Source organism: Rhincodon typus, chromosome 1 (genome assembly GCF_021869965.1).
Source record: "Rhincodon typus isolate 14 chromosome 1, sRhiTyp1.1, whole genome shotgun sequence".
Classification (NCBI taxonomy): Eukaryota; Metazoa; Chordata; class Chondrichthyes; order Orectolobiformes; family Rhincodontidae; genus Rhincodon; species Rhincodon typus.
Window position 1 is genome coordinate 4943462 of NC_063332.1, and position 27749 is coordinate 4971210.

Sequence of the window (27749 nt, forward strand, 5' to 3'; positions counted from 1 at the left end):
ACATCTGGTTCACTAATGTCCTTTAGGGAAGGAAACTGACATCTTTACGCGTGACCCCAGACCCACAACAAAGTGGTTAGCTTTTAACTGTCCTCTGGGCAATTTGGGATGGGCAATAAATGCTGCCTCGCCAGTGACGCCCTCATCCTGTTAATGAATTTTTTAAAAAGCCAGAATTGGAGTTGAATTGCGATCTCACTCATGTTTGTGAGTACAGTAGAGTTACAGCAGCAGAGTGGTTATGTTATTGTTGAGTCATCCAGGGAAGATGGTTGGTTCCTGCTTCAACAATGCAGCTGGTGGGTGAGTATTTTCCATTGTTAAAGTAAGACCTATCTTCATGTCTCCAGTCTTTTTTTTTTGTTAAAAACAACTTGCTAGTTATAAGATTGATACTAGTGCATTAAAGAAAGGGAAATAACAGAATAAAATGTAAAAAGTAGGGAGACTGAAGTGATTTCAATTAATAACGGTGGAGATGACTGGTTGGGTGATGCGTTGCAGCTGCAGCATGTGGGTCTTGCTGGATGATCAAGTACAGGAAGGTATGGTTGTAGGTAAGAGAGGTATTGGGCAGTACCCAAGGCGCCTCAGTTTCTGTAACTGTCCAGCACTTATGGGGTTCTTGTAAACTGTGTTGTTTAGAGTGGTGACTGCGGGGAGGATGAACAAACTGACCATGGCATCTTGGTACAGGGAGCTATTCAAGTGGAAAGAGGAAATAGAAATGTAGTGACGATAGGGGACAGTATCGTTAGGGAGATAGATAAGTTCTCTGCAGCTATGAGCAGGAGTCCTGAAGGCCATGTTACCTGCCCGGTGCCAGGTTAAGGACGTCTCCTTTGGCTGGGGAGGAACTTAAAGAAGGTGGAGAGGGGTCCAGTTGTCGCCATCCACATTGGCACTTAAAGCATTTGATAGGATTGGAAAGGAAGCTCTGCTGAGAGATTTTAAACAGTTCCGAGCTACAGAGTCATTATGGCAGAGAAAGAATCCATTCCGCCCATCAAGTCCTTGTTGGACATTGCAGGCATTGCAGGGCCCCAGCTGCAGGAGGGTAGAATTATAGTGTGACAAAGTTTACACTGGTAGTTTATAGGACCAATCTGCATGTAGGACTTTGTACCGAGCTTGTAAAAATAGTTGATTTTAAAATGGTGACTGAATCATGTGTTCATATCCTGGTTGATTAGCTGTCATGCTCTAACCCTGTTTCATTCACAGATGTGGATTTGCCACTCTGTGTGCAGTGTGATGGGATATTGAGTGGTAACAAATATTCTTCTGTTTGTTACAGGAACATGCATTACCCTCCAGAAACAGCCAGCATTATGCTGATGGCTAGGATGGTTGCCATAGTGAAACAGGTAACTAGAGATTACCAGGCTCTGTAAGGTATGTCTTATTGTACCAGAACTGATGAATGACAGGTTTCCTTTCACACAATGAGATGTAGAAAGTGGTTTGTCAATTCAGTTTGGTTGTCCTGGGTCAGCTGGCCTCAGCCACAGTAACAATTTGCATTTATATAACCCCTTTAACCTGAAAACAGAATCCACTGTCACAGCTCTGGATGAATCTCAAGCTGCACTTGTGGATCTGCCGTATTTCTTTCAGATGTTCAGTTAAACTCCCCTCAGTAATAGAGCCTATGGCACTAGCTCAAAGCAGAGCAGGGCAGTTCTCTGCTTGTGTGCTGAATCAGTATTTCATCTTCAACTCCAAATACAAGGTTGTTTGGGTCAGTCATGTCATGTCTCAGTAACGCAACTGTTTTTCTACTTAACTGTGTCTATTTTGAAAGAATGTTCTTTCTGTGAGCATTGTGTAAAGCAGGGTCGTATGGGAGGTTCTGGAAGCTGATAGTATTGATTCAGTCGTGTGAGAATTGGATATATTTCTTTCAGAATGCAACGTTTAGGGACACAGTCCATCAGTGATGATGTGATGAGTGTGATGTTGGAGTGCAGGTAACTTTAGGTTTTGGTCCCCCAACTGTCTCCACTGGGGGTTTCACACACCTCATGTCCGGGTCTGAGATAGTAGGAACTGCCGATGCTGCAGTCTGTGATAACAAGGTGTAGAGCTGGATGAACACAGCAGGCGAAGCAGCATCAGAGGAGCAGGAAAGCTGACGTTTCGGGTCTGGACCCTTCAGAAATTTCTGAAGAATGACGACTGAATCAATACTATCAGCTTCCAGAACCTCCCATACGACCCTGTTTTACACAATGATCACAGAAATTTCTGAAATTACACTACAGGAGAAAAGGGTGCTGATTGGCTCGCAAGTTGACTCTGCCTGGGGTGTTTTCTCAGAGAAAGCGCTTCTTTTAATTACTTGGTGCTTGGGGAGCTTGTTTTTTCCTCCACGGCCAATCAGGTGCTGCTTGCCAACCAATCGGCTTCCCTTTGGGTTGTGATAGGTTGAAATTTGGCATTCTTGTGTGTGCCCTGATGAGTGAGAGACAAAAACATTCGGGAACCAGATGGACCCTGGCCTTTAGAATTCCTGAAGTTCCTAACTGGATTAATCTTTTGCACTAAACATTATGAAACTATTTTAAGCTGGTGTAATTCTTGCTCTGTGAGTGATCATTTCACTAGATTTCCCAGTTTCTGTCATCCTTTTTTTAAGGAACTGCATGGGGATGGGTCCATGAATGGACTCAGTTCGCCAACCAGTGTCTGGCATTTGGAAATGTGCAGAGATCGCTTTAACATCCTCGTTTCTGCCTCTCTTTCTGTTCAAAGGCTAAAGACAAGGGCCGCTGGGTGAAGCTTTTCTCTCAGTTCTGCAGCCGAACAGCCAATGAAGAGGAGGAGATAGTTCACAAACTGATCGGAGACAAATTCCAGGTGGGAGCTTCCACTGGCATGACCTCGTTCTCCGTGTTACCATGGCGTGTCCCGCAGGGTTTTGGAAAATAACCTGACCGGCAAGGTCAGTGAGGGGCTACTAAATAAGCCAAGTGACAAGGTCAAGGAGAAGTCAATAACTTGTCCAACCTAGCTGAGTACTGTTGGATTTATGGCTGCTGCCGGTATCCTTGGCACCCACCTCCACCCCTTCCATTCCTTCTCGGATTGCGGGCAATGCTGTCCATTTGTGGCCAATTTCCAGTTGGCCATGAGAAGATAATGATGGTCGTCCTCCAACAGCCATTCCATTGGTTTTCTCAATGGAGCACTTTGCAAGAAGGGGAACCAGCATTTGGTGGCGTAGTGATAGTGCCACCACACTTAGTTTTCTTATTCACTCTTGGGGCATGGGTGTCGCTACCTGGCCAGCATTTATTGTCCATCCCTAGCTGCCCTTGAACTGACTGGCTTGCTAGGCAACTTCAGAGGGCTGTTGAGTGTCAACCACATTGCTGGTGGGTCTGGAGTCACACGTAGGCCAGATCATGGTGAGGATGGCAGATTTCCTTCCCTGAAGGATATTAGTGAACCAGTGGTTTTTTTCTGACAATAAACAATGGTTTCCTGATCATCATTAGACTCTTAATTCCAGCATTTTTAAAATTGAATTTAGATCTCACCATCTGAATTGGTGGGATTCAAACCCATCTCCAGATCATTAGCTGACCTTCTGGATTAATGTTTTAGCAAGGATACCATAAGGTCATCATTCGCCTGGATGAGTATTCTGGGGACATGGGTTCAAATCTCACCATGGCAGCTGGCAGAATTTAAATTCATTTAAAATCTAGAACTGAAAACTACACTCAGTGATGGTGGCCATGACAGCCATCATTGATCGGCTCACTAATGTCCTTTAGGGAAGGAAACTGCCATCCTTACCTGGTCTGGCCCACATGTGATTCCAGATCCACAGCAATGGGGTTGACTCTTAACTGCCCTCTGAGATGGTTCTGGCAAGCCTTTAAGTTGAAGGGCAACTGGGAAGGATGTCAAATGCTGACCTGGCCAACAACACCCACTTTCCATGAAACAATAAAAAGAGACAGCTTTTTGAGGTATAGGTTTAGAGTCACATGTAGCCCAGACCAACTAAGGGTTGCAGATTTCCTTCCTAAAGGACATTAATAAACCAAATGTCCTTTCACTGTCAGGAACTTCTTTACTTTCAGTTTTATTTTTGTTTTTAAAACTTCATAGAATCCCTTCAATGTGGAAACAGGCCGTTCAGCCCATTGAGTCCACACCAACCCTCCAAAGAGCATCCTGTCCAGACCCACCCTCCTACCGTGTCCCTGTAACCCTGTATTTCCCATACCCAATCCACCTAGTCTGCACATCTTTGGACTGTGGGAGGAAACCAGAGCACCCAGAGGAAACCCATGCAGACACAGGGAGAATGTGCAAACTCCACACAGACAGTTGCCCGAGGGTGGAATCGAACCCACGCCCTTGGAGCTGTGAAGCACTGCTAACCACTGGGCCACTGTGTCATCTCTTCAACCTCTCTTATTGGCAGCTTCATATCTCTACTGCTTTCTTTCAGGGTCAATTGGAAACACTACGGCAGCTCTTCACTACAGCTCTCTATGAGGACATCCTTGCCCGGGTAAGCTACCAAAATAACAACCCAACTGAGTTAGCAATCAGGTGATCCTACTAACCTACGCCAACCAGCTAAGCTCAGCAAACTAACCTGTTAACTCAATAAACTAATCAGGTGAGCTTGGTAACCAAGCCAGTTTAACACAGCATCCTCAACTAACCAGTAGTTGCTAGGTGAGTATGGTAACATGACCTAACCAGGTCAGCACTGTGAACTAAGATAACAAGGTATAGCGCTGGATGAACACAGCAGGCCAAGCAGCATCAGAGGAGTAGGAAGGTTGATGTTTCGGGCCTAGACCCTTCTGCAGCATCTGCAGTTCCTACTATCTCAGCACTGTGAACTAACTGGATTAACATAATGACCAAACTCGATAACTCAATAAACAATCTTGTGGAATTTCCCTGACAATGGATCTTAACCTTTCTCTTCTCTTCTCTCTCTCCCTCTCTCTGTCTGTCTCTTTCCTCCTCCTCTCTGACCCCTGTCTGCACCCCTCCATCCTTCAACACCCCTCCTCCTTCCTATTCTCATCCTCACCTATTGCTCACATCACGCTCTCTCTCTCTCTCTCTCTCTCCCTCTTTTTCTGCTTTGCTGCACCTTTTTCTCTCTATCTCTCTCTCTCTCCCCCTCCCTCCCTCCCTCCTCCCTGGCAACACCCTTGCCCCTCAATCTTCCCTTCACATCCCCCTCTCCTTTGCACATCCCTTCTCTTTCTCTCACGCTTCCCCCGACCCCCTCCCAATTCTCCCCTTTCTCTCTCTCGCTCCCACTCCCTCTCTTGTACACTGCCTCCCCCCAATGCTGTCCCCCTCACTCTCTCCCTACCTCTCGGTCTTTCCCCCCCCTTCACTGGATCACCCTCTTGTTCTGTCACCGCCTAGATTTTCCTGTTCGCCGTTTAATCAACCACTACGCACCCCTCCTTTTCTCAACACCCCTCCCTACCCCCCCGTCATTCTCACAGTGGTTCACTCCTGAGGGATTCCGCTCTCTCTTCGCATTGGTTGGAACCAATGGGCAAGGCATCGGGACCAGGTGGGTGGTGTCCCTGTGCGACAGGGGATCTGTTTGCCTCAATGGTGGGGGAGCTCCTTTCCCCCCGATCACCCTGAGCATTGGCTGTGATCCATGCTCCGCACTCCCTACTAGTCTGGTGTCAGTCAGATGTCGTGAGGCCAGACCTCACATGGTGAGCCTTGCCTGGCTGTTTGACTGCGGTGGCGTCACTGCTGAGCTCAGCCCCGACCCGTCAGTGTGGTAAATGGTAACCCGGCCTGACTGAACCATGGCTGACCACCTCTTCCCGAAACATCTCCCAGCTGCGACCACATGGAACATTGCCTTGCTCAGTTGGTCCAGCTAAAGACATGCATTTGTATGACGCCATTCTCGATCACTGATATCTGCGTCTTAAGGGCAGCCGGGGATAGGCAGCAAGCTCAGAACCTGCCAGTGATGCCAATGTTCCAAATGTGACAAAAACACACAACTTTTCAACCAATGAAGTATTTTTTTAAAGTACAGTTACAGATGTAAATTGAAAATACGGCTACCAATTTGAGTTCCACAAACACACCATTCCAAAAATGACCATGTCCGTTTTTGGTTTGTTGGCGGGGGGATAAAGATTGACTGAGGAAGACTCCTCTCTTTCTTCAAAGTGGTGACATAGGCTGTTTGTGTCAACCTTTGAGGACAGTCCAGGCCATTTTTTAATGCCTCCTCCAGAAGACAGCACCTCCTGACAGTGCTGCACTCCCTCTGTACTGCGCTGGTGTGGCAGCCTGCTTTGTAGGCTTGTTTTTGGAACTGAAACCACAACCTTCAGCTGTACAGGTTGAGTTCAAATCCCACCGAGATTGAAAGGAAAGAGAGAGGCTGATGTTTAGTCACGTATCTGCTTTATCATTGGCCTGCAAGTGACCCCATCTGTTTAACACATCCGGGAGCAATCGAACTGAGGCACATGAGCTAAATGAGAGAGCTGAAAAACCTCTCTCCTGGTGGGGGAGGGGATAGAGATGAAGACCACAACAAGGTGTCAGAAGCTTGTAATCAATCTGGCCTGTGTAGGGGTGCTGTTAGCAAGCACACCTTCTCACAGTGGGCAGTAACAGCTTGTGGTTGCGAGCCAGTTGACCCTCAGTGAGGAGGTTCGGAGTGACATGATCAAAGCAGTAGGTGGAGATACTGTACACAGCAGCACCGAACCATAGAATAAGGAACAGGTACAAACAGCTGAATGGCCACCCTGTGTTTTGCTGTATAATGGATTTGAGGGCCTGAATGGCCACCATGTTTGCCTACAGATGAGTTGATTGTGTGTCTGATTCTGTGACAGCTCCTTGAGTCAGTGGGTCCATGGCTGTGATGCACTCCAGCTTCCTGTACAGATGAGAGAAGAGCTGGATGCTTTCATAGACCAGCTGTACAAAGACATTGAGAAAGGTAGGAATCTTAGAGAATACTGCCTTTCTGTGCATCGCGTGGGATTCAGAGTGGGGGCTGGGTGTGTGTGTGTGTGTCTGTGTCTGTGGGGCTGGGTATGGGGGGGACACGTGTTGTGTGTGTGTATGTATATGTATGCGTGTGTGTGTGAACGTAGAGAAATAGGGGCAATATAGCTGTCTCAGCCCATTGAGCCTGCACCTGCCATTCAATAAACTTGAGGTTGGTCTGTTTACTCCACTTTTCTGTCTCACCTCTCCCCGCCCACAAAATGTTTCACCTCATTATTTATCAGGAATTTAGCTCCTGGAGTTGCAGTTTGATCTGGAGCTAACCTATCTGCTGGAAGTATTTGCAGGTCAACCAGGTTCAACTTTAAGTGTATGAGCTGACCAGGGAGGGGGAATGTTACCCAGCTCCTTGATGTTGGGAGGCAGTAACACCCCTGAGGGCAGAGTGTGTGTTGAGACAGTTGCTTCCACCTATTCCAGGTTAATGCTGCAGCTGGGACACATCGGATGACATGCAATCCCCAATGTGTTTTAATATACTGTTTTATTTGTTTGTTCAATTATTGAATTTTTTAATATCTTTTCTTGATCTTATCACCAGTTCCCGTACACGTGTAAACACCCACCAGATATTGCTCCGGTCAAGTTAGGACTGATTCCTAGATTGAGGAAAAGACGGAAAATACAAAGGAGCAGCTCCTCACCGAACTCCCTCACTCACTGAACCATTGCCATTCTGCTGAAAGGCACACTGCCTCACTTGCACACACAGTCACTTAACTGGGGATCGGGCGCTAATAGTCATGCCCCACAACCGGGTGTGCGCAGTGTGCTGTTTTCTTTCAGCAATTTGTTTGCCTTGCATGAAAAAATTTCCCCTCCTCTCAGTACTAAGCAGTTGACCTCAAGTTTTAAAACGGTGTCCCCTAACTCTGGACTGTCCCACAAGAGGGAACATCTTTTCGCGCATTCACCTTGTGAACACTATATTCAGGATCTTTAAACTTCAATCAAGTCACTGTTGACTCTTCTAAACTCCATGGGAAACAAGCCCATTCTGCCTAATGATTCCTCATAAGATATCCCACTCATCCCTGGTATTAATCTGGTATACTGCCTCCGATACACTTACATCCTTCCTTAAATAAAGTGACAAAAACTGCACACTGTATTCAAGTGTGGACTCGCCAATGCCCTGAATAACTGACTCTTATATTCAATTCCTGTCATTTCAATGCATCATACTCCCATCTGCCAGACTTTTACCCACTCACTTAACCTGTCTATGTCAGTCTGTATCTTCCTTGTGTGTTCCTCACAACATATTTTTCTACCTATTTGTGACGTCTGCAAATCCATGTTTTTCACTCCCCTCATCTAGGTCATTGAAGTAAATCATTAAAAAGCTGAGGCCCTTGCAGTATGCACTCGTCACATCCTGCCAAGCTGAGAAAGACCCATTTTGTACATACTCAGTTTTCTGACAGCCAGCCAGTCCTCTATCCATACTAATACATTACCCCCTACACCATGAGCTCCAGTTTTGCATTGTCCATAAGGAATGACTCCACGTGACTATGTCAGGAAGTTGCTTTTCTAGTCTGACAGACAAAAATAAACAGGAGTGTCGGAGGTTCTGTTTATGTTGAGAGCTGGCTCTGAGGGAGCTGGATCAGTGCCAAGGCCATAGTCAGTGACAAATTGAGGAACAAATTTGTAAGGAGATCTCAGTTATCTGTAAGAATAATAGGGTAGTTATGGTAGAGGATTTTAACTTTCCAAACATAGGCTGGGACTGCCATAGTGTTAAGGGCTTGGATGGAGAGGAATTTAAGTGCGTACGAGAAAATTTTCTGATTCAGTATGTGGATGTACCCCTAGAGAGAGTGCAAAACTTGACCTACTCTTGGGAAATTAGGCAGGGCAGGTAACTGAGGTGTCAGTGGGGGAGCACTTTGGGGCAAGTGTCTATAATTCTATTAGTTTTAAAATAGTTACAGAAAAGGATAGACTGGATCTAAAAGTTAAAGTTCTAAATTGAAGCAAGGCCAATTTTGACAGTAGCGGGCAAGAACTTTGAAAAGTTGATTGAGGGTGGATGTTCACAGGTAAAGGGACGGCTGGAAAATGGGAAGCCTTCAAAAATGAGATAGGGAGAGTCCAGAGACTATGTTCCTGTTAGGGTGAAGGGCAAGGCTGTAAGTGCAGGGAATGCTGGATGACGAGAGAAATTGAGGTTTTGGTCAAGAATAGGAAGCATGTGTCACATATAGACAGCAGGGATCGAGTGAATCCCTAGAAGAGTATAAAGGCAGTGGGAGTATACTTAGGAGGGAAACCAGGAGGGCAAAAAGGGGACATGTGGTAGGTTTGGCAAATAGGGTCAAGGAGAATCCAAAAAGGTAACTAGGGACAGAATGGGGTCCTTTAAAGATCAGCAAGGACGCCAATGTGTGGAACTGCAGGGAATAGGAGAGTTACTAAATGAGTATTTTGCATCAGTGTTTACTGTGGAGAAGGGTATGGAAGGTAGAGAATGTGGGGAAATAAATAGTGACATCATGGAAAATGTCCATATTACAGAGGAGGTGGTGCTGCACGTGTTAAAATGCATAAAGGTGGATAAATCCCTGGGGACCTGATCTAGTACCGTAGAACTCTGTGGGAAGCTAGGGAAATGATTGCTGGGTCCCTTGCTGAGAAATTTGTATCATCGATAGTCACAGGTGAGGTGCCAGAAGACTGGAGGTTGGCTAACGTGGTGCCACTATTTAAGGAAGGTCGTAAGGAAAAGCTTGGGAATTATAGATCAGTGGTGGGCAAGGTGTTGGAGGGAATATTGAGGGACAGGATTTACATGTATTTGGAAAGACAAGGACTGATTGAGGGTGGTCAACATGGCTTTGTGTGTGGGAAATCATGATTGAGTTTATTGAAGAAGTAACAAAGAGGATTGTTGAAGGCAGAGTGGTGGACGTGGTCTATATGGACTTCAGTAAAGTGCTCAACAAGATTCTTCATGGTAAACTGGTTAGCAAGGTTAGATCACACGGAATACAAGGGGAACTAGCCATTTGGATACAGAACTGGCTCGAAGGTAGATGACAGAGGATGGTGGTGGAGGGTTGATTTTCAGACTGGAGGCCTGTGACCAACGGTGTGTCACCAGGATTGGTGTTGAGCCCACTGTTTTTCATCATTTCTGTAAATGATTTGGATGTGGACATAGTGGATATGTTTAGTAAGTCTACAGCTGACTCTAAAATTGGGAGTGTAGTGGACAGCAAAGAAGATTACCTCAGAGTACAATGGGATCTTGATCAGATGGGCCGATGGGCCAAGGAGTGGCAGATGGAGTTTAATTTGGATAAATGTGAGGTGCTGCATTTTGGAAAGGCAAATCAGGGCAGGATTTACACACTTAATGGTAAGGTCCTAGGGAGTGTTGCTGAACAAAGAGACCTTGGAGTGCAAGTTCATACTTCTTTGAAAGTGGAGTCACAGACAGGATAGTGAAGAAGGTGTTTGGTACATCTGCCTTTATTGGTCAGTGCACTGAGCGTAGGAGTTGGGAGGTCATGTTGCAGCTGTACAAGACATTGGTTAGGCCGCTTTTGGAATATTGCATCCAGTTCTCATCATCCCCCTATAGGAAGGATGTTGTAACTCTAGGAAGAGTTTAAAAAATATTTACAACGATGTTTTCAAGGTTGAAATGTTTGAACTATAGGGAGAGGTTGAATCGGCTGAGGCTATTTTCCCTGGAGTGTGGAGGCTGAGGGGTGACCTTACAGAGGTTTATAAAATCATGAGGGGCACGGATGGGGTAAGTAGGCAAGGTCTTTTCCCAGGAGTGGGGGAATCCAAAACTAGAGGACATAGGTTTAAGGTGAGAGGGGAAAGCCCTAAGGGGCAACTTTTTCACACAGAGAGTGGTGTGTGAATGGAATGAGCTGCCAGAGGAAGTGGTGGGGGTTGGTACGATTACAGCACTTAAAAGGCATCTGGGTGGCTACATGATTAGGAGGGATTTAGAGGGATATGGGCCAAATACTGGCAAACGATTTATATAGGTATCTAGATTTATATAGGGTATCTGGTCGGCATGGACAAGTTGGACCGAAGTGTCTGTTTCTGTGCTGTATATTTCCATGACTGTCTGACTGTCCAGGTATAAATAAAGAGTGACTTGGTGATGGGATACCAGCCTCTCTGATGTTATTTCAGGCACCACCCCAAATGTTAGTATGATGGACCTGCAGGGAGGTATCCAATGCTTCTCTATAGTGTATTTCATTTATTATTATTATTATTATTATTATTCATTCATGGGATGAGGGCGTGGCTGGCTAGGCCAGCATTTATGGCCCTTCCCTAATTGCCCAGAGGGCAGTTAAGAGTCAACCACATTGCTGTGGGTCAGGAATCACATGTAGACCAGACCAAGTAAGGATGGCAGTTTCCTTCCCTAAAGGACATTAGTGAACCAGATGGGTTTTTCCAATAATGGACAGTAGACTCTTAATTCCAGATTTTTATTGAATTCAACTTCCACCATCTGCCATGAGCAGGATTTGAACCCTGGGTCCCTAGAACTTTACCTAGGTCTCTGAATTAATAGTCGAGTGATAATGTCACTAGGCCAATGCCTCCCTCGTTTGTATATCTGTCGTCCAGTCTGGGCGTAGGCGGTGTCTTAGGGAAAAGGGATTTTTGGCCAATTCATGAGATGTGGGCACCAGTAGCAAAGCTGGCACTTATTGCCCATCTCCCGAACTGAATGACCTGCTAGGGCCATTTCAGTCCACAGTTTGGAGTCAACCACATGTGGATCTGGAGTCACATGTGAACCAGATAGAGTAAGGATGGTAGCTTTCTTAAAGGAATAAGAGAGCCAGGTGGGTTTTTATGACAATGGTTATGTGGCCACCATTAGGCTCGCTTTTTATTCTTGACCTTTTATTGAATTCAAATATCACCTTCTGCCAAGTTGGATTCGAGCCCATCCCCAGGACAATAGCCCGGGCATCCAGACTACCAACACTGAAGTGAGTGGTTTGGGTATATAGTGTCATGCGTGCAAACAGTGTTTTCAAAATCCCTTTGTTTTCAAGATTTCGGTAATTATTGACCTGTCTATCATCATCCCATTCAGAATATTGCTAGTGGCCACCAGAGACAATACTTACAGACTCCTGACTATTCCAGCCTCCACTGACGTCCACATCATGAGAATAGGTGGGGATGGAGCTCCCTCTAAGCCATGCACCATCCTGACTTTTCGCTGGGTCAGTATCCTGGAATTCCCTCCCTAAGGGCATTGTGGGCCAACCTATAGCACAGCGGTTCAAGAAGGCAGCTCACCACCACCACCTTCTCAAAGGCAACTGGGACAGGTAATAAATGCCCAGCCAGCGATGCCGACATTCCATGAAATAATACTATCTATTCTGCTCTTCTTCATAGAACCCCTACAGTGTGGAAACAGACCCTTCAGCCCAACAAGTCCACACCGACCAATAGAGCATCCCATCCAGACCCATCCCCCTAATCTACACATCCCTGAACACTACGGGCAATTTAGCATGGCCAATCCACCCTAACCTGCACATCTTTGGATTGTGGGAGGAAACCAGAGCACCCAGAGGAAACAGACACAGACACAGGGAGAATGTGCAAATTCCACACAGGCAGTCGCCCGAGGGTGGAATCAAACCCAGGTTCCTGGCGCTGTGAGGCAGCAGTGTTAACCACTGAGCCACCGTGCCATTTGCTGTCTTCTTATAGACGAGGTGGAGTTCTGGGTGTGCAAGATTATGTCAGGAACGTGCAGACCTTGTTTCCATGGGGCCTGTGTTGTTCCTTTTAAAAAAAATCATCCCATTAGTCCCACCCCGCTGCTGTTTCCCCATGGCCATGTACATTTTCTGAGTATTGTTGTAACTTTCTCATAGAAGTTATTATTGAAACTGCTCCTGGCTCCCTTTCAGTCGGTGCATTCCAGATCTTTATCTCTCTGCTTCTTTTGCCAGTCACATTAAATTGTGTTAGCCACCCTGCTGACCCTGCAAACTGTTTCACCTTTATCACTTTATTAAAACACCCTGCATAATTTAAACACCTCCAATAGATCTGGTGCCCTTTCTTGCAAAAGAGCAGTTCCAGTTTTTCCAGTACAGAACTGTAGAATAATAGAGGGCACAAAGATAACTTCCTGCCCATCAATTCACCAGAGTCCCACTCTCTAACTCCACCCACATACCTCTGCAATTGTTTCCCGTCATAACTGGAACCCATCACTCCCACAGTTGTGTGTGCCTGTGGTCTCAGCTTGGCATTGAGGCTGATTTACCAGCTGTAGGGAGAGCAGGAGTTAATCAGTGGACTGACAGCTTTTGTTCTTCCACAGAGAGTGGGGAATTCCTGAACTGCGAGGGATCCGGCCTCTACGTGCTACAAAGCTGCTGTAAGTGACCGGGATCAGGACAGGAGCACAGCCAGCAATGGATGTAGTTAACCACAGGCATCGATTTCCTATCAACGTTAAGTAAACCACATACCATTGCAAACAAGGAATTAGCACAGCGCTCTGGCTAGGAAAGGTTCATGGGTGACACTGCGAGTACTGTATTAGCATAACAAAGATGTAGGTTAACTCTCTGTAGCTTTACTCTGTATCTAACCCCGTGCTGTCCCTGCCTTGGAGTGTTTGATGGGGACAGTTTACAAAGAAATTTACACTGTATCTAACCCTGTGCTGTTTCAGCACTGAGAGTGTTTGCTGGAGACAGTGTGAAAAGGGCATCATTTGAAGTTTAAAAGAATAATGGAGTAATTTGAAAGAGTACAGAAACTTTAATAGAGATTAACAGAGCAGAAGCTTTACTCTAAGCTGTGCTGTCCCTATCCTGGGAGTGTTTGATGGGGACAGTGTAGAAGGAGCTTTACTCTGTCTAATCCCATGCTGTCCTTGCCCTGGGAGTATTTGATGACGACAGTGTAGGAAGATTTTTCGGTTGATGCAGACTCAATGGGCCAAATGGCCTCCATCTGTACTAGGGATTCTGAGAGAAACGTCTTCTGTTTGCATGCACTGTTGCTGCTTCTTTCACAACTGTAACCTTTGACCTTTCTCTGTAGGTAATCATAGCTGTGACCCCAACGCTGAAACGTCCTTCCCGGAGAACAACTTCCTCCTCCACTTGACTGCGCTCCAAGACATTAAAGCAGGAGAGGTAAGACCTGATCACAGGAGCTGACCTTTCTTGTGCATTTCACCCAGCAGCACTTGGGGTTCTGTGTAACTGGACCAACCTGCCTGGGGAATGGCCTGGCTTATGTCTCATGCTGGGTTAAGGTGAGAGAGTGGACGGTGGGGGGAGCTTGTAACTGGTCTAGTTCCCCACTGCTGAAGTGCTGTGATCAGTTCTGCTGTTAAATTGGCTGCTGGTGCCTTGCATGGGAAGAGGCCACTCAGTCTCATAAGCCATGCTGGCCCTTAGTAAGTGCTGTTAAATTAGCATTACTCTCTTCCCTGTAAGTGGTGAAAGGGCATTTTAGTTAGACACCTCAAGTCAACCATCTCATTCCAACTCATAGAGTCATAGAGTTGTACAGCACAGAAACAGACTCTTCGGTCCAACTTGTCCATGCCGACCAGATATCCTGAATTAATCTAGTCTTATTTGCCAGCGTTTGGCCCATATCCCTCTAACCCCATCCAGATGCCTTTTAATTGTTGTGATTGTATCATCCGCCACGACTTCCTCTGGCAGCTCATTCCATACACACACCACCCTCTGTGTGGAAAAAGTTACCCCCTAGGTCCCTTTAAAATCTTGCCCTTCTCACCTTAAACCTATGCCCTCTGGATTTGGACTCCCATACCCCAGGGAAACGACCTTGACTATATACCCTATCCGTGCCCCTCTTACTAGGTAAAGGTTTGAAAACCTTTATCACTAACCAAGCCCACCTGACAATGATGGATCAGGCTGAAAATCCTTCTCGCGCTCTCTCTCGCGCTCATGCGCTCTCGCTGTCTCTCTCTCGCTCTCATTCACTATGGGTGTCAGTCTCAACTGGGTCTTGAAATCATCATCTAAGCTTGACAAAAAAGTGGCTGCTTTAGCCAATGACTCTCACATCCCATGATGAAAACCTGACTGTCTCACAGTCATTTCTAAGGATTGGCATCTGGCTGAGGGAAGGTGATAGCCCTGCTGTTCGTTTCTGGGAATATATTTTGTTCCAATACTAATACTAGATGTCTAATACAAGGGGGTATGCATTTAAGGTGAGAGGGGGAAAGTTTAAAAGAGATGTGAGAGGTAAGTGGTAGGTGCCTGTAATGCGCTGCCAAGGTTAGTGGTGGGGGCAGAAATGACAGGGGAGTTTAAGGGGCTTTTAGATAAGCACATGAATGTGCAAGAAATGGAGAGATATGAACCAAGGACAGGCAGAAGGGATTAGTTTAACTTGGCATCATGTTCGGTACAACATGGTGGGCCAAAGGGCCTGTTCCTGTTCCGTACCATTGTATGTTCTTTACCCTGACGATGAGTCTGCAGGGATTATCTGTTTGCTTCCATCCAAATATCTTTATGGATTCTCCTTCCTCCCTGTCAGTATTCAACCTCAACACTGAGGTCACCACTTCTTCATGACTCTACCTACAAGGATCAATGGAGCCAACATCTAATTGAATGGTAGTGCAGGCTTGAGGGGCTGAATGGCCTCCTGTTCCCAGGGAAGGGGTTGGCAGTGGCGTAGAATGTGCGTGTATATATTGTATATTTATCTATATCCCACAGAGAGAGGGGGGGTGGTGAGGGGATGGCAGGTCTGGAATTCATGGCAGATGTGTCTTTTTCACAGGAGGTGTGCATCACATACCTGGACTGTTGTCAGCGAGATCGGAGCAGGCACACACGACACAGGATCCTCCGGTACTGCGCCTCATTCCACACCCTGGAACCTGCCTTTTGATGACCCGACCCCACCATCTTCACCCCCCCCCGCCCGACTATCCTGAACACCACCTTTCACTCAGCACAGGCAGCATCAAAACACGCTACCTGTCGTCATAGTATAATACACCCCAGGAGCAGGCCATTCAGCCCATCAAGCCTGTGCCAGCTCTTTGAGCGTGCAGTTCAATAAGGGCCACTCTACCCACTAACAACTCCACAGTTTCCTCCATTTTTGAGTATTCTTTCCCTTCACGTTTTAAAGGTATCAGTGGGTCTGCTTCACCACTCATCGCTGGCATCCTGTTCCTCCAGCCTGCACTGAGCTTCATTCTGGCCAAGGACAAAGCTCAGAGTGGCAATGTGGAGTCATTTTATGACACAGAAAGAGGCCATTTGGTCCATCAAGTCTATGCTAGCTCCCCACAGAGCAACCCAGTCAGTCCACATAGACTTTTACATTTATTTCCTTCAAATACCCAGAAGACCATAAGGAGTGGGAGCAGAAGTAGACCATTCAGCCCATCAAATCTGCTCCACCATTCAGTCGATCATGGCTGATCTGATGATCCTCAACTCCACTTTCTTGCCTTTACCCCATAACCTTTGATTCCCTTACAACCTGAAAATCTACCCCAGCCTTTAATATACTTAATGACCAGCCTCGACAGCCATCTATGGTAAAGAATTCCACAGGTTCACTACCCTCTGAGAGAATAAATGCCTGCTCCTCTTTGATCTAAATGTGCAACCCTTAATCTGAGATGATGCCCTCTGGTCCTAGACTCTCCCAAAAGGGGAAACAATCCGTCCGCATCTGCTCTGTCAGTCCCCTAAAAATCTTGTATGTTTCAACAAGGTCACCTCTCATTCTTTTAAACTCCAATAAGTACAGGCCCAACCCACTCAACATCACCTCAAAAACAGTCCCTCCATTCCTGGGCTCAGCTGAGTGAACCTTCTCTGAGCTGCCTCCAGGACTGGTATGTCTTTCCTTACATAAGGGGCCCAAAAACTGTCCCAGCTGTGGTCTGACTAGTGCTTTGAATAGTTTTAGTCAAATCTCCTAATTCATGGATGAGGATTCCCAAATCCCTCCTTGCTGTAGCCTTCTGCAGTCTTTCTCCGTTTCAATATTATGCAGCTCCTCGATTCTTCCTGCAAACCTCGCATTTTCCCACGTTATAGTCTCTCAGCCAGGTTTTCACATGTTCGCTGAATCTGTCTCTGTCCCTGTGGAGACTCTTTGTGTCATGACCCAGAAAGAGGCCATTTGGCCCATCAAGTCTATGCTGGCTCTCCAGTCAGTCTGCAATCCTCACTTTGCCCATGTAGATTTATATGTTTACTTCCCTCAAATACCCAGAAGACCTTTTAAATCAGTGGTAGTTTCTGTTTGTACCACCTCACAGACCCCCCCACCCCATCATGGGCTGCAGATTTCTGGTCTTCACCACCTGCTGCTTAAGATTTTTCCCCAAATCTCCCCCAGCATTTCTGACCCAAAATGTTAAATCTCTGTCCTCTAGTCTTTGTTCCATCAACTAATGGGAAGAATTTTTTTCTTGACTATCTTATCTAAGCCTGCCTTAATGTTGTACACCTCTACCACATCTCCTCTCAATCGCCTTTGCTTCCACAAGTCAGCCCCACCATCTCCAGCGAACTCTGGACCTGAACCTCCAGCAGCCCTGGATTACTGCTAGTGAAACTCTTATGCTCCCCCCTCAAAGATCCTCCTGTCCCTCTGTCACCAGCCACTGACACTCGAGCCCCGCTACTCCCGCAAGTTAAAGACTAATTAAATTACCCCATTTTACCTGCTTGATAAACTCCATTTACAGGACAGAAAATACTGACCAGATTTTGATATTAACAAGAAACTACTTTATAATTTCAAATCCATTGATTTCAGTACAGAGAAATGTGAGGTATTACATTTTGATAGAAGAAACATGAAGAGACAATACAGGCTCAATGGTACAGCTTTGAGGGGAGTACAGGAGCAGAGGGACCTATAGGCAATTTAGCATGGCCAATCCACCCTAACCTGCAAATCTTTGGACTGTTAGAGGAAACCCATGCAGACACAGGAAGAATGTGCAAACTCCACACAGACGGTCGCCCGAGGGTGGAATTGAACCTAGGTCCCTGGCGCCATGAGGCAGCAGTGCTAACCACTGAGCCACCGTGCAGACCCACGATGGGGTAGCATCTATAAATAGAGGCAAGGAAGTGATGGTACATGCCTACAAATCATTGGTTAGACCACATTTGGAGTATTATGTTTAGTTCTGGGCACCTTATTTAAGGGAGGATTTTAAAGTCCTGGAGAGAGTTCAAGGGTAGATTTATTACAATGATACCAGGAATGAGGGATTTTAGATACAACAAAAGATGAGAGAGATTGATCTTATTCTCCTTGGAGCAGAGAGGATTAAGAGGTGACCTCGTTGAGGTGTTCAAAATTATGAACAATTTTGACAGGGTGAGGAAGGGTATTCTAGTAGGTATCTCAGTAACCAAGGGGTCACAATTTTAAGATTGTCAGCAAGACAACTAGGAGTCAGAAGAGAAGAAATTTCTTGACTCAGTGTTGTTGGCATTTAGAATACACTGCCTGCAAGAGTTGTGGAGGTGCATTCCGTAGGAGATTTCAAAAGAGGGTTGGTTATATATTTGAAAGGGATGAAGTTCGAAGGCTACTGAGATAGGGCTGGAGAGTGGGACGAGCTGGGTCGCTCTTTTGGGAGCCAGTACAGACACGATGGGTCAAATGGCCTATTTCTGGAGTGTAAAATTCTAAATTGGTTTTGACCACAAGTGATCAAAACCTGAATTAACCTCTTACAATTTTCATTTATTATACCATCTTCTTAAACCCCTACATACACACGCAATCAGACACAGACAAGTAAATAAACATTAATGGATAGAGTAAAAGATATTAGAAGATCGTGATGTGATTTCACATGCCCACAGGATTCAAAGAGGTGTCCTTCCAATTCTTTACTAAATACACAGGGTGGTTGGCACACTAATTGTTCAGTCACTGGTTGGGTCTGATGGGAGAGAATAGCTAGCTGTCCTTCAGTTCCAAGTTACTTCACTGCAGAGGTGATGCTGTCGTTTTATAGTCTGGAGGCTTTCTGCTTCTTTATTGTCCACACCCAGGTTGTTTATCTGCCCAGGAACCAATCAGAAAGTTGGTATCATGCTGATGATTCTTGGCCCACACAGCTGGTTCCAAGTGAGAAACCAGAACCAGTCAACAGTCTGTCTCTGGCCAAAACCTGCCCTGAACACAGACCCTTGGTGTCTTGGGACTCAAACATTTTCCCCCAGCCTCCCCTGGCTCCTCTCCCACTGCTTGAATAAAGCAACAGTATAAATACAACTCAGTGTGTTACAGTTTTTAAAACTGCAACTTCTCTTTCCACAGTTTCCTTGGTTTAAAGCAGCATCCTTTCCCCATCCGGGACCACAATCCAAAAATAAAGGGAAATAAAAAATGCAGTCTTTACACTTCCTAAGCTGTGCCTCAGGGATCAGTGCTGGGACCGCAATTGTTTATAATTTACATCGATGGTTTGGAGTTGGGGACCACGTGTAGTGTGTCAAAGTTTACAGGTGACACTAAGATGAGTGTTAGAGCAAAATGTACAGAGGACACAAAGTCTGCAGAAGGATATAGATAGGTTAAGTGAGTGAGCAAAGGTCTGGCAGATGGAGTACAATGTTGATAAATGTGAAGTCATCCATTTTGGTAGGAATAATAGTAAAAAGGACTATTATTTAAATGATGAAAAATTGCAACATGCTGCTGTGCAGAGGGACCTCGGTGCCCTTCTGCATGAATCACAGAGAAGGTTGGTTTGCAGGTACAACAGGTAATTAAGAAGGTAAATGGAATATTGTCCCTCATTGCTAGAGGGATGGAGTTTAAAAGCAGGGAGGTTATGTTACAGCTGTATAGGATGTTGGTGAGGCCACACATGGAGTACTGTGTACAGTTTTGGTCTCCTTACTTGAGAAAGGATGTGCTGGCACTAGACGGGGTGCAGAGGAGAGTCACTAGGTTGATTCCAGAGTTGAGAGGGTTGGCTTTTGAGCAGAGACTGAGTACTCATTGGAATTTAGAAGAATGAGGGGGGAGAATCTTGTAGAAACATATAAAATTATGAAGGGAATAGGTAAGATGGAAGTAGGGAGGTTGTTTCCACTGGTGGGTGAAGGTAGAACTAGGGGGCATAGCCTCAAAATAGATTTAGGACTGAGTTGAGGGGGAACTTCTTCACTCACAGGTTGTGAATCTGCAGAATTCCCTGCCCAGTGAAGCAGTTGAGGCTTCCTCGTTGGAATGTTTTTAAGGCAAAGATAAATTTGTGAACAGTAAAGGAATTAAGGGTTATGGTGAGCAGGAGGGTAAGTGGAGCTGAGTCTGTGAAAAGATCAGCCATGATCTTATTGAATGGCAGAGCAGGCTCGATGGGCCAGATGGCCGCCTCCTGCTCCTATTACTTACTTTCTTATGTTGCCGGACAGGACGTGATACTCGAGTTGTGGTCTAACCAGAGCTTCAGAAACATTCAACTCCCAGAACAGCTACAGCATGGGTTAGATACATTATAAAAGGAATTTAACTCTGTATCTAACCTGTGCTGGCTCTCCTGAGAGTGTTCGATTGGGACAGTGTAGAGGGAACATTATTCTGTATCTAACCTCGTGCTGTCCATGTCCTGTGAGTATTTAGGTTGTATCTGAAATCTGTTTTATTTTCGAAGGGAGAATTATCTGTTCACCTGCTCCTGTCCCAAATGTGTGGCTCAGGCCGGTGACCCTGACCTGACCTCAGATGAAGAAGAGGAGATTGAAGCTGACGCCGAGAGTGCTGAGCTCGAAGATGAGATGACTGATGTGTAAGGCAGTGGCTGGACAAAGGATTCAAAGGATATCTATATCCAAAGGAAGGGGGCTGATCCAGAGGCCTTTTTTCACCAATGCAATAACCACAACTAGACACCACTATTTCTCTCTCTTTCTCTCTCTCTCTCTCTCACACACACATGAACAAATCTCTGTGCAAAGCACTGGGCAGGCTGGTTCCTCAATCACACCAGTTGCTTTATGTGAGTAAGGAAGATTGTTGTTTTGTGGAGGGGATTGTTGTTCGAGTGTGTGATCTCCTGCTCCCCACAAATACTCCCCTCCCTTTACCTTCACCTTCATTGGAATTATCACCTTCTGCCTATCCTCTTGCCCCCTCTGCCTGGGTGGGGGGAGATGAATCAGAATCTGTGCTATAGACACCCTCTCTGGCAGCCCTGTACTGTACGGTGAAGGACCAGGGTGTAGCCTGGTGGCGAAGAGGAGGGGAGGGTTTGTGTGGAGCAGGCAGGGGACTGAGTTTGAGTCTCAATCGCTGTTGAGTGACCCCTCTTGCCAAGTGACTAGATCGAGCCAGAAGCATTGGATTTCTCCTAATGCGGCCTCCCCTCCCCCAGTTGGATAGCCCTCCATCAAGACCCTATCTTGGTGGAAGTTTGAGATTACAAAGAGATGGTCAGCAAGTCCTGGAGCCCGTTCCCCACCTCAATGAAGGTGAAAAAAAGGGTTCAAGATGAAGAGTTCACAGGCCAGGTTATAGTTGTATTAAATTCTGGTATAACATGAGCTCACTCTCTCTCCTGCTGCTAGTGAATTAGTTTAAATGGTTCAAAAGTCCATTGGGTCCTCGTTCAGCTGGTTACAGTGTTGTGTGTGTGAATGTGAGTTCTGATGTTTGGCTGCATTTTGTTGCTGTTTAGTTTGTGTGTGTGTGCCTTAGGACACACTGTCTGTGTGTGTGGATGGGTTCCTGTCTCAGGCTGTGTGTGTGTGTGTGTGTGTGGATCTCTTGCTGTGGGATGTTTGTTAGTGTGTCTGATCTGCTATCTGCCTTAGGGATGAGGTAGCAGTCTCTAGTGCCTGGGTCTTTTCTAGCTCCCGACGTGAGTAAGTGACTGCTGCCAAGAGGGGTCTGCCAATCCATCTGTGGGCCTGCAGTGACCCAGGGTCATGATATATTTGTATTCATAGCCTCTCTGTCTCTGTCTCTGTCCTGCTTGCACAGTGACAGGATGCTGTGGAATCAGACACTGCATGAGAAAGGGGACAGTTCATTGACCCGATTGCTTTATGTGGATCATTGCAGCACAACAAAAGGCAACTGTTTGGCCCATCCAGTCCTTACTACTGTTCATGCATCTCACCAGCCTTTTCCCAATTCTCTGTCTCGCCTCATTAGTGAATCCCTGAGTTGCATCATTAGCCTGTGCCTGGGAGGGCAGGTGTGAACAAGAAACTGTTCGGTTTCACATTATATGTACAGCATTGGGGCAGGGGAGAGCAGGCAATAGCTCTCGTTGCTTTCAGTAACCCTGGAATGTGGTTGGAGGGGGGTAGTGCAGCTCAGAGTCTGCTGACGGGGGTGAGAGATGTTTGGCTGTACATACCCTGATCACATTCTTATTGTTCCTTTTGAAGAGGGTGGCTGTGTGGAGAGGGTGTGGATAAGGAACATAATCAGAAAGGCCGCCAGTGATCTAAGGTGGGAAGGGGTGGGGGGGTCACTGAATTGTGCTAAAGGTGGTGTACCTCTGGTCCCAGTCTGAGCTTTGTGAAGTTGTTGGGGGGCAGGGGTGGGTAAAGAGATGATCTTGATGAAATTTTGCATATAATCTAGGAAGATTCTATATAAATACTTAGCTTTAGGATAGGTTGTAAGTTGGACCAGTCAGACTCCACTTGGGTCAGCAACATTGCGGCTGCCCATTCGATTCTCACAGTGCTGAGGCATGACCAATCTGCATGTACTCAATAAAATGACAGAAAACAGTGAATGGAGTCTGGTTTCTTTTTATTCTTTAATGGCATTTGGCCATCACTGTCTAACCCTAATTTCCCTTGAACTGACTGGCTTGCTGGGCTGTTTCAGCAGGAACTCCAGTCAATCCCATACAGGAGTCACATAGGCCAGACCGGGTAAGGATGGCAGATTTCTTTCCTTAAGTGACATTATTATTTTTAACCATTGGACTAGCTTGAACTCCAGTTTTTATTGAATTTATATTTCACCATCTGTCCTCGTTGGATTTGAACCCATATCTCTGGATCACCAGGTACGACTTGTTCCACTCCTCACTCTTCCTTAAGTAAAGCCCTCCCCCCGCCAAAAACCAAGCCTGGCAGGCAGGTGGATCTCAACCAGGATTCCTGTGGCAGGAAAATGACAGGACAGAGGCTGTAATGAATCACTGTACAAGTTCATTTTGAGAAGATCCTGTGACAGAACTGCAACTGCAGGAGTTAGAAAAATAGTCATGAAAAGGAACAAGTATTTGGCAGTGACTGTGCACTGGGTTCCCACCCAAGTCCGTAACTGTGGGAGAGATGGGAACAGAAACAGGGAGGGGAAGAAAGTTAACAGCAGGTTAATCTATTAAATAAAGTGAGAAAACACAAGCATCATAAAGTCTTTGTTTGATCGAGAGCGCATCTTTTGGAGATTAGTGCAAACGGGCCGGCTGTCACCAGAGGTGTCTGAACTGAAATTTCAGAATCCCACTCTCATTCACTGAGATGGAGATGGGAGACCATGCAGCTCCAATGATTACCTGATCATATATACCTGCCAACAGTGGGGAAAGCAAATGCTGTCAAATCATAGAATGATATCTGTGCTGGAGGCCATTTGGCCCATCATGTCTGTGCTGGCTGTTTGGATTAGTCCCACTCCTCTGCTATCTCTCCTCGTGACTCCTTCAGATATTTATCCAGTTGCCTTGTGAATGTCACGTTTGGTCTTGTTTCCATTAGCTTTTTCTGGCAGCACGTTCCACACCACAACTCCCTGTGTAATAATGTTTCCATCCTTATCTTGACTCCCAAATTTATTTCCCTCAATTGCCTTCCAATTTGCTCTATGAAGCCATTCGTTGTCTCCTATGTCCTGTGTGTGGGCAGCAAGGTCCAGGTCATTACCCCTCGCTGCACAAAGCCTTTCCTCCCATCTGGACTGCCCCCTGCCCAAAGTCTTCATATTTCTATCCCCCGCAGTCCTTGTCCAACCAACCAATGGGAGCGGCTTTTCTTTGTTTATACACTATTGCAGCAAACCAAAGCCTCAAATCACAGATAGGGATATTTTCCAAGTCAACTTGTTCAGAGATGTTATTGCACACCTCTGGAGCAGTAGGACCTGAACCCAGGTCACCAGGTAAGGATGCATCCACTGCACCACAAGAGTCCCCTTTTCTCTCTCTCTCGGCCTGTCCTCTTCTGCACACCTCAATCAAATCTCCCCTCAATCGTCTTTGTTTCCAGAAGAACAACTTAGTCTTTCCAAAAGGGGAAAGGCTTTAGAAATCTGAAGCACAAAGGGACTTTGGACTCCTAGTTCAGGATTATCTTAAAGTTAACAGGAAGATTCAATTTTGCAGTTGGGAAAGCAAATGTAAAGTCAGCATTTGTTTTGAGAGGGCTAGAATATAAAAGCAGGGATGTACTGCTGAGGGTGTATAAGGTTCTTGTCAGACTGCATTATGAACAGTTTTTGGCCCTGTAATGTAAGGAAGGATATGCTGGCCTTGGAGGGGTTCCGGAGGGGTTCCAGAGGAAGTTCATAAGAATGATTCCAGGGATGAGGATCTTGTCATATGAGGGGCTTTTGAGGACTCTGGGTCTGTACTTGATGGACTTTAGAAGGACAAGGAAGGATCTGACTGAAACTTACAGAATACTGAGAGGCCTGGATAAAGTGAACATGGAGAAGATGTTTCCACTAGTAGGAGAGACTAGGACCTGAGGGCACAGCCTCAGAGTGAAGAGACAATCCTTTAGAACTGAAATGAGGAGGAATTTCTTCAGCCAGAGGGTGAGGAATCTGTGGAATTTATTGCTGTGGGGGCCAAGTCACTGAATGTATTTAAGACAGAGATAGAGAGGTTCTTGATTGGTAAGGGGATCAAAGGTTATGGGGAGAAGGCAGGCAAATGGGGTTGAGAAACATATCAGCCAGGATTGAATGGCAGAGCAAACTCGATGGGCCGATTGGCCTAATTCTGTTCCTCTATCTTATCTTTCCAACCTTGGAACTAAAACTCCCTAATCCTGGTACCTCCACACTCTCTCACATCTTTCCTAAAGCATGGTGACCAGAACTGGGTGCAATATTGTGCACCTCTGCTAGACGCTACATTCTCTGGTTTGCTAGTCCAATTCCAGTTGATGCCCCCATCAACCCTCTTTGTGGCTGAGAAACGTCTGACAGGTATCTATTCCCAAACTCACCCATCCTTCCCGAGGAGGAACAGTGCTGGGATGTCATTGTCCCTGGCCGTGCCATCCCGCACCATCTCAATATACGAGCTGTCGTATACATATTGTCCGAGATGATCACTGCCCAGCCACCGTTCTCCTGGATAACATGAGCTTTGGACAAGAATGAGCAGGCCCTGCTGGACAGAGAGACACATACGAACATCTTGCATCCAATTGCTCCCCTTCCTTTTGTGCAGGGTCTGCTTGCCACAGTGGGTACACATTTCCCTGTCACTCTTCAATGCCTCAGGCAAGGGGATAGTTTTCAGAACACATTCCCAGAACTGCACAGGGTCAAGTGCTGGAAAATGAGATTAGAATTCACAGAATCCCTACAGTGTGGAAGAAGGCTGTTCAGCCCATCAATTCCACACCCAATCCTCCGAACAGCATCCCACCCAGACCCACCCCCTAACCTATCCCTGCTTTTCCCAGGGCTAAACCACCTAGCCTGTACAACCCTTGACACTATGGGTTATTTAGCATGGCCAACTCATTGAACCTGCACATCTTTGGACTGTGGGAGAAAACCAGAGTACCCAGGAAACCCAGGCAGACACGGGGATTGTTAATAGTTTGTTTTCCACTGGTGCAGACTTGATGGGCTGAAGGGCCTTTCTCTGTGCTGTAGACCTCTATGAACCCTATGAGGGGATGAAGACCACTCTTGTGGGATTGGCCTTTGATGATTGTAACTAATGATAGCGGCACTGACTGCACAGTGATTGGGGTCTGGGTTCCCCTCTCAAAGACCGAACATTATGTTATGTCACACACACTGCATTAATCCACTCAGACACAGGAAGGAGACAGTGGTGACAAAGCAGAATCTCAGGGATGCTCAGAAAGGTGCAACAGAGCCGCGATATTTCACACAAACCAAACTGCAGGTTATACTGAGTGCTGAACACTGAGGGATTCGAAAACCGTCCAATCCACAGGACGAGTCTACTCGATGATCCACTTTTGTCAAGGTGACCACTTGGATCCCAGGAACATGAATGAGCAGTAAATCTGATTAGAAAAGGAATCTTTCTGTTCATGTGAAGCTTTGATTCACTGGGAAATGTCTTCACAAACAAAGAGCTTATTTCGAGGGTGGAATGTAACAGCCTATCTGTGCACAGCAAGGTCACTGAAAATGCACAGTCAATATGTTTTTTTTAAATGTTTTATGTTAATATTTAGTTTTCTTTCAAGGGATGTGGGTGTCACTGACAAAGTCTATACTTATTGCCCACCCCTAACTGCCTTTCAACTGATTGGCTCACGAGGCCATTTCACAGAGCTGAATTAAGCCTTACTACAATTGTGCAGAGCTTTGCTGGGATACCATGTGTAAGGACTGCATTCAGTTCCAGGTACCACACTGAGGAATGTGGTCCTGACCTTAGAAAGGTTATAGTACAGATTCACCAGAGAGCTCCCAGGTCTGAAAGGGTTAATGATGGGAATAGGTTGCGTGAACAAATTTTTTTTTCCCAGTTTAGAAAACTAAATGAAAGGCTCTTTTCATGGAGTGGGAGTGTCCCTACCTCTAGACCAGGAGACCAACTTCAAGTCCCTCTGCTCTATAGCTGTGTCACATCATAGCTGATAAAGTTATTTAAAAAGATCTAGAAGATGGTTACAAGAGTGGAAAAGGATAGGTAAAAGAGTAACTACTGGAAGTGGGGAAGTGGGGAGTTGGATTACTGATCAAAGAGGATATCACAGCTGTGCTGAAGGAGGGCAGTATGGAGGACTCGAGCAGTGAGGCAATATGGGCAGAGCTCAGAAATAGGAAGGGTGCGGTAACAATGTTGGGGCTGTACTACAGGCCTCCCAACAGCGAGCGTGAGATAGAGGTACAAATATGTAGACAGATTATAGAAAGATGTAGGAGCAACAGGGTGGTGGTGATGGGAGATTTTAATTTTCCCAACATTGACTGGGATTCACTTAGTGTTAGGGGTTTAGATGGAGCAAAATTTGTAAGGAGCATCCAGGAGGGCTTTCTAGAGCAGTATGTAAATATTCCAACTCGGGAAGGGGCCATACTGGACCTGGTGTTGGGGAATGAGCCCGGCCAGGTGGTTGAAGTTTCAGTAGGGGATTACTTTGGGAATAGTGATCACAATTCCGTAAGTTTTAGAATACTAATGGACAAAGACGAGAGTGGTCCTAAAGGAAGAGTGCTGAATTGGGGGAAGGCCAACTATAGCAAAATTCAGCAGGAGCTGGGGAATGTGGATTGGGAGCAGCTGTTTGAGGGTAAATCCACATTTGATATGTGGGAGGCTTTTAAAGAGAGGTTGATTAGAGTGCAGGACAGACATGTCCCTGTGAAAATGAGGGATAGAAAGGGGAAGGTTAGGGAACCATGGATGACAGGTGAAATTGTGAGACTAGCAAAGAGGAAAAAGGAAGCATACATAAGGTCTAGGC

At 46.0% G+C, this 27749-nt stretch overlaps 2 protein-coding genes across 2 annotated transcripts in view; both read left to right on the top strand.

Moving 5' to 3' along the window:
• Positions 1-268: 268 nt before the first annotated feature.
• Positions 269-22843, top strand: smyd5 (SMYD family member 5). Its single transcript, XM_048600788.1, has 10 exons — positions 269-303; positions 1298-1367; positions 2755-2859; positions 4469-4531; positions 5499-5569; positions 6876-6982; positions 13403-13459; positions 14134-14228; positions 15871-15941; positions 20747-22843. The coding sequence occupies exons 1-10, from the start codon at positions 269-271 to the stop codon at positions 20883-20885; spliced, it is 813 nt and encodes a 270-aa protein (XP_048456745.1). The 3' UTR covers positions 20886-22843.
• A 2386-nt stretch (positions 22844-25229) lies between these two features.
• The window catches only part of cct7 (chaperonin containing TCP1, subunit 7 (eta)), a 31764-nt gene continuing 29244 nt past the window's right edge, over positions 25230-27749 (top strand). The window contains exon 1 of the mRNA XM_048600942.1: positions 25230-25272. Coding sequence (XP_048456899.1) covers positions 25230-25272 — 43 coding nt within the window. The remainder of the gene's footprint in view (positions 25273-27749) is intronic.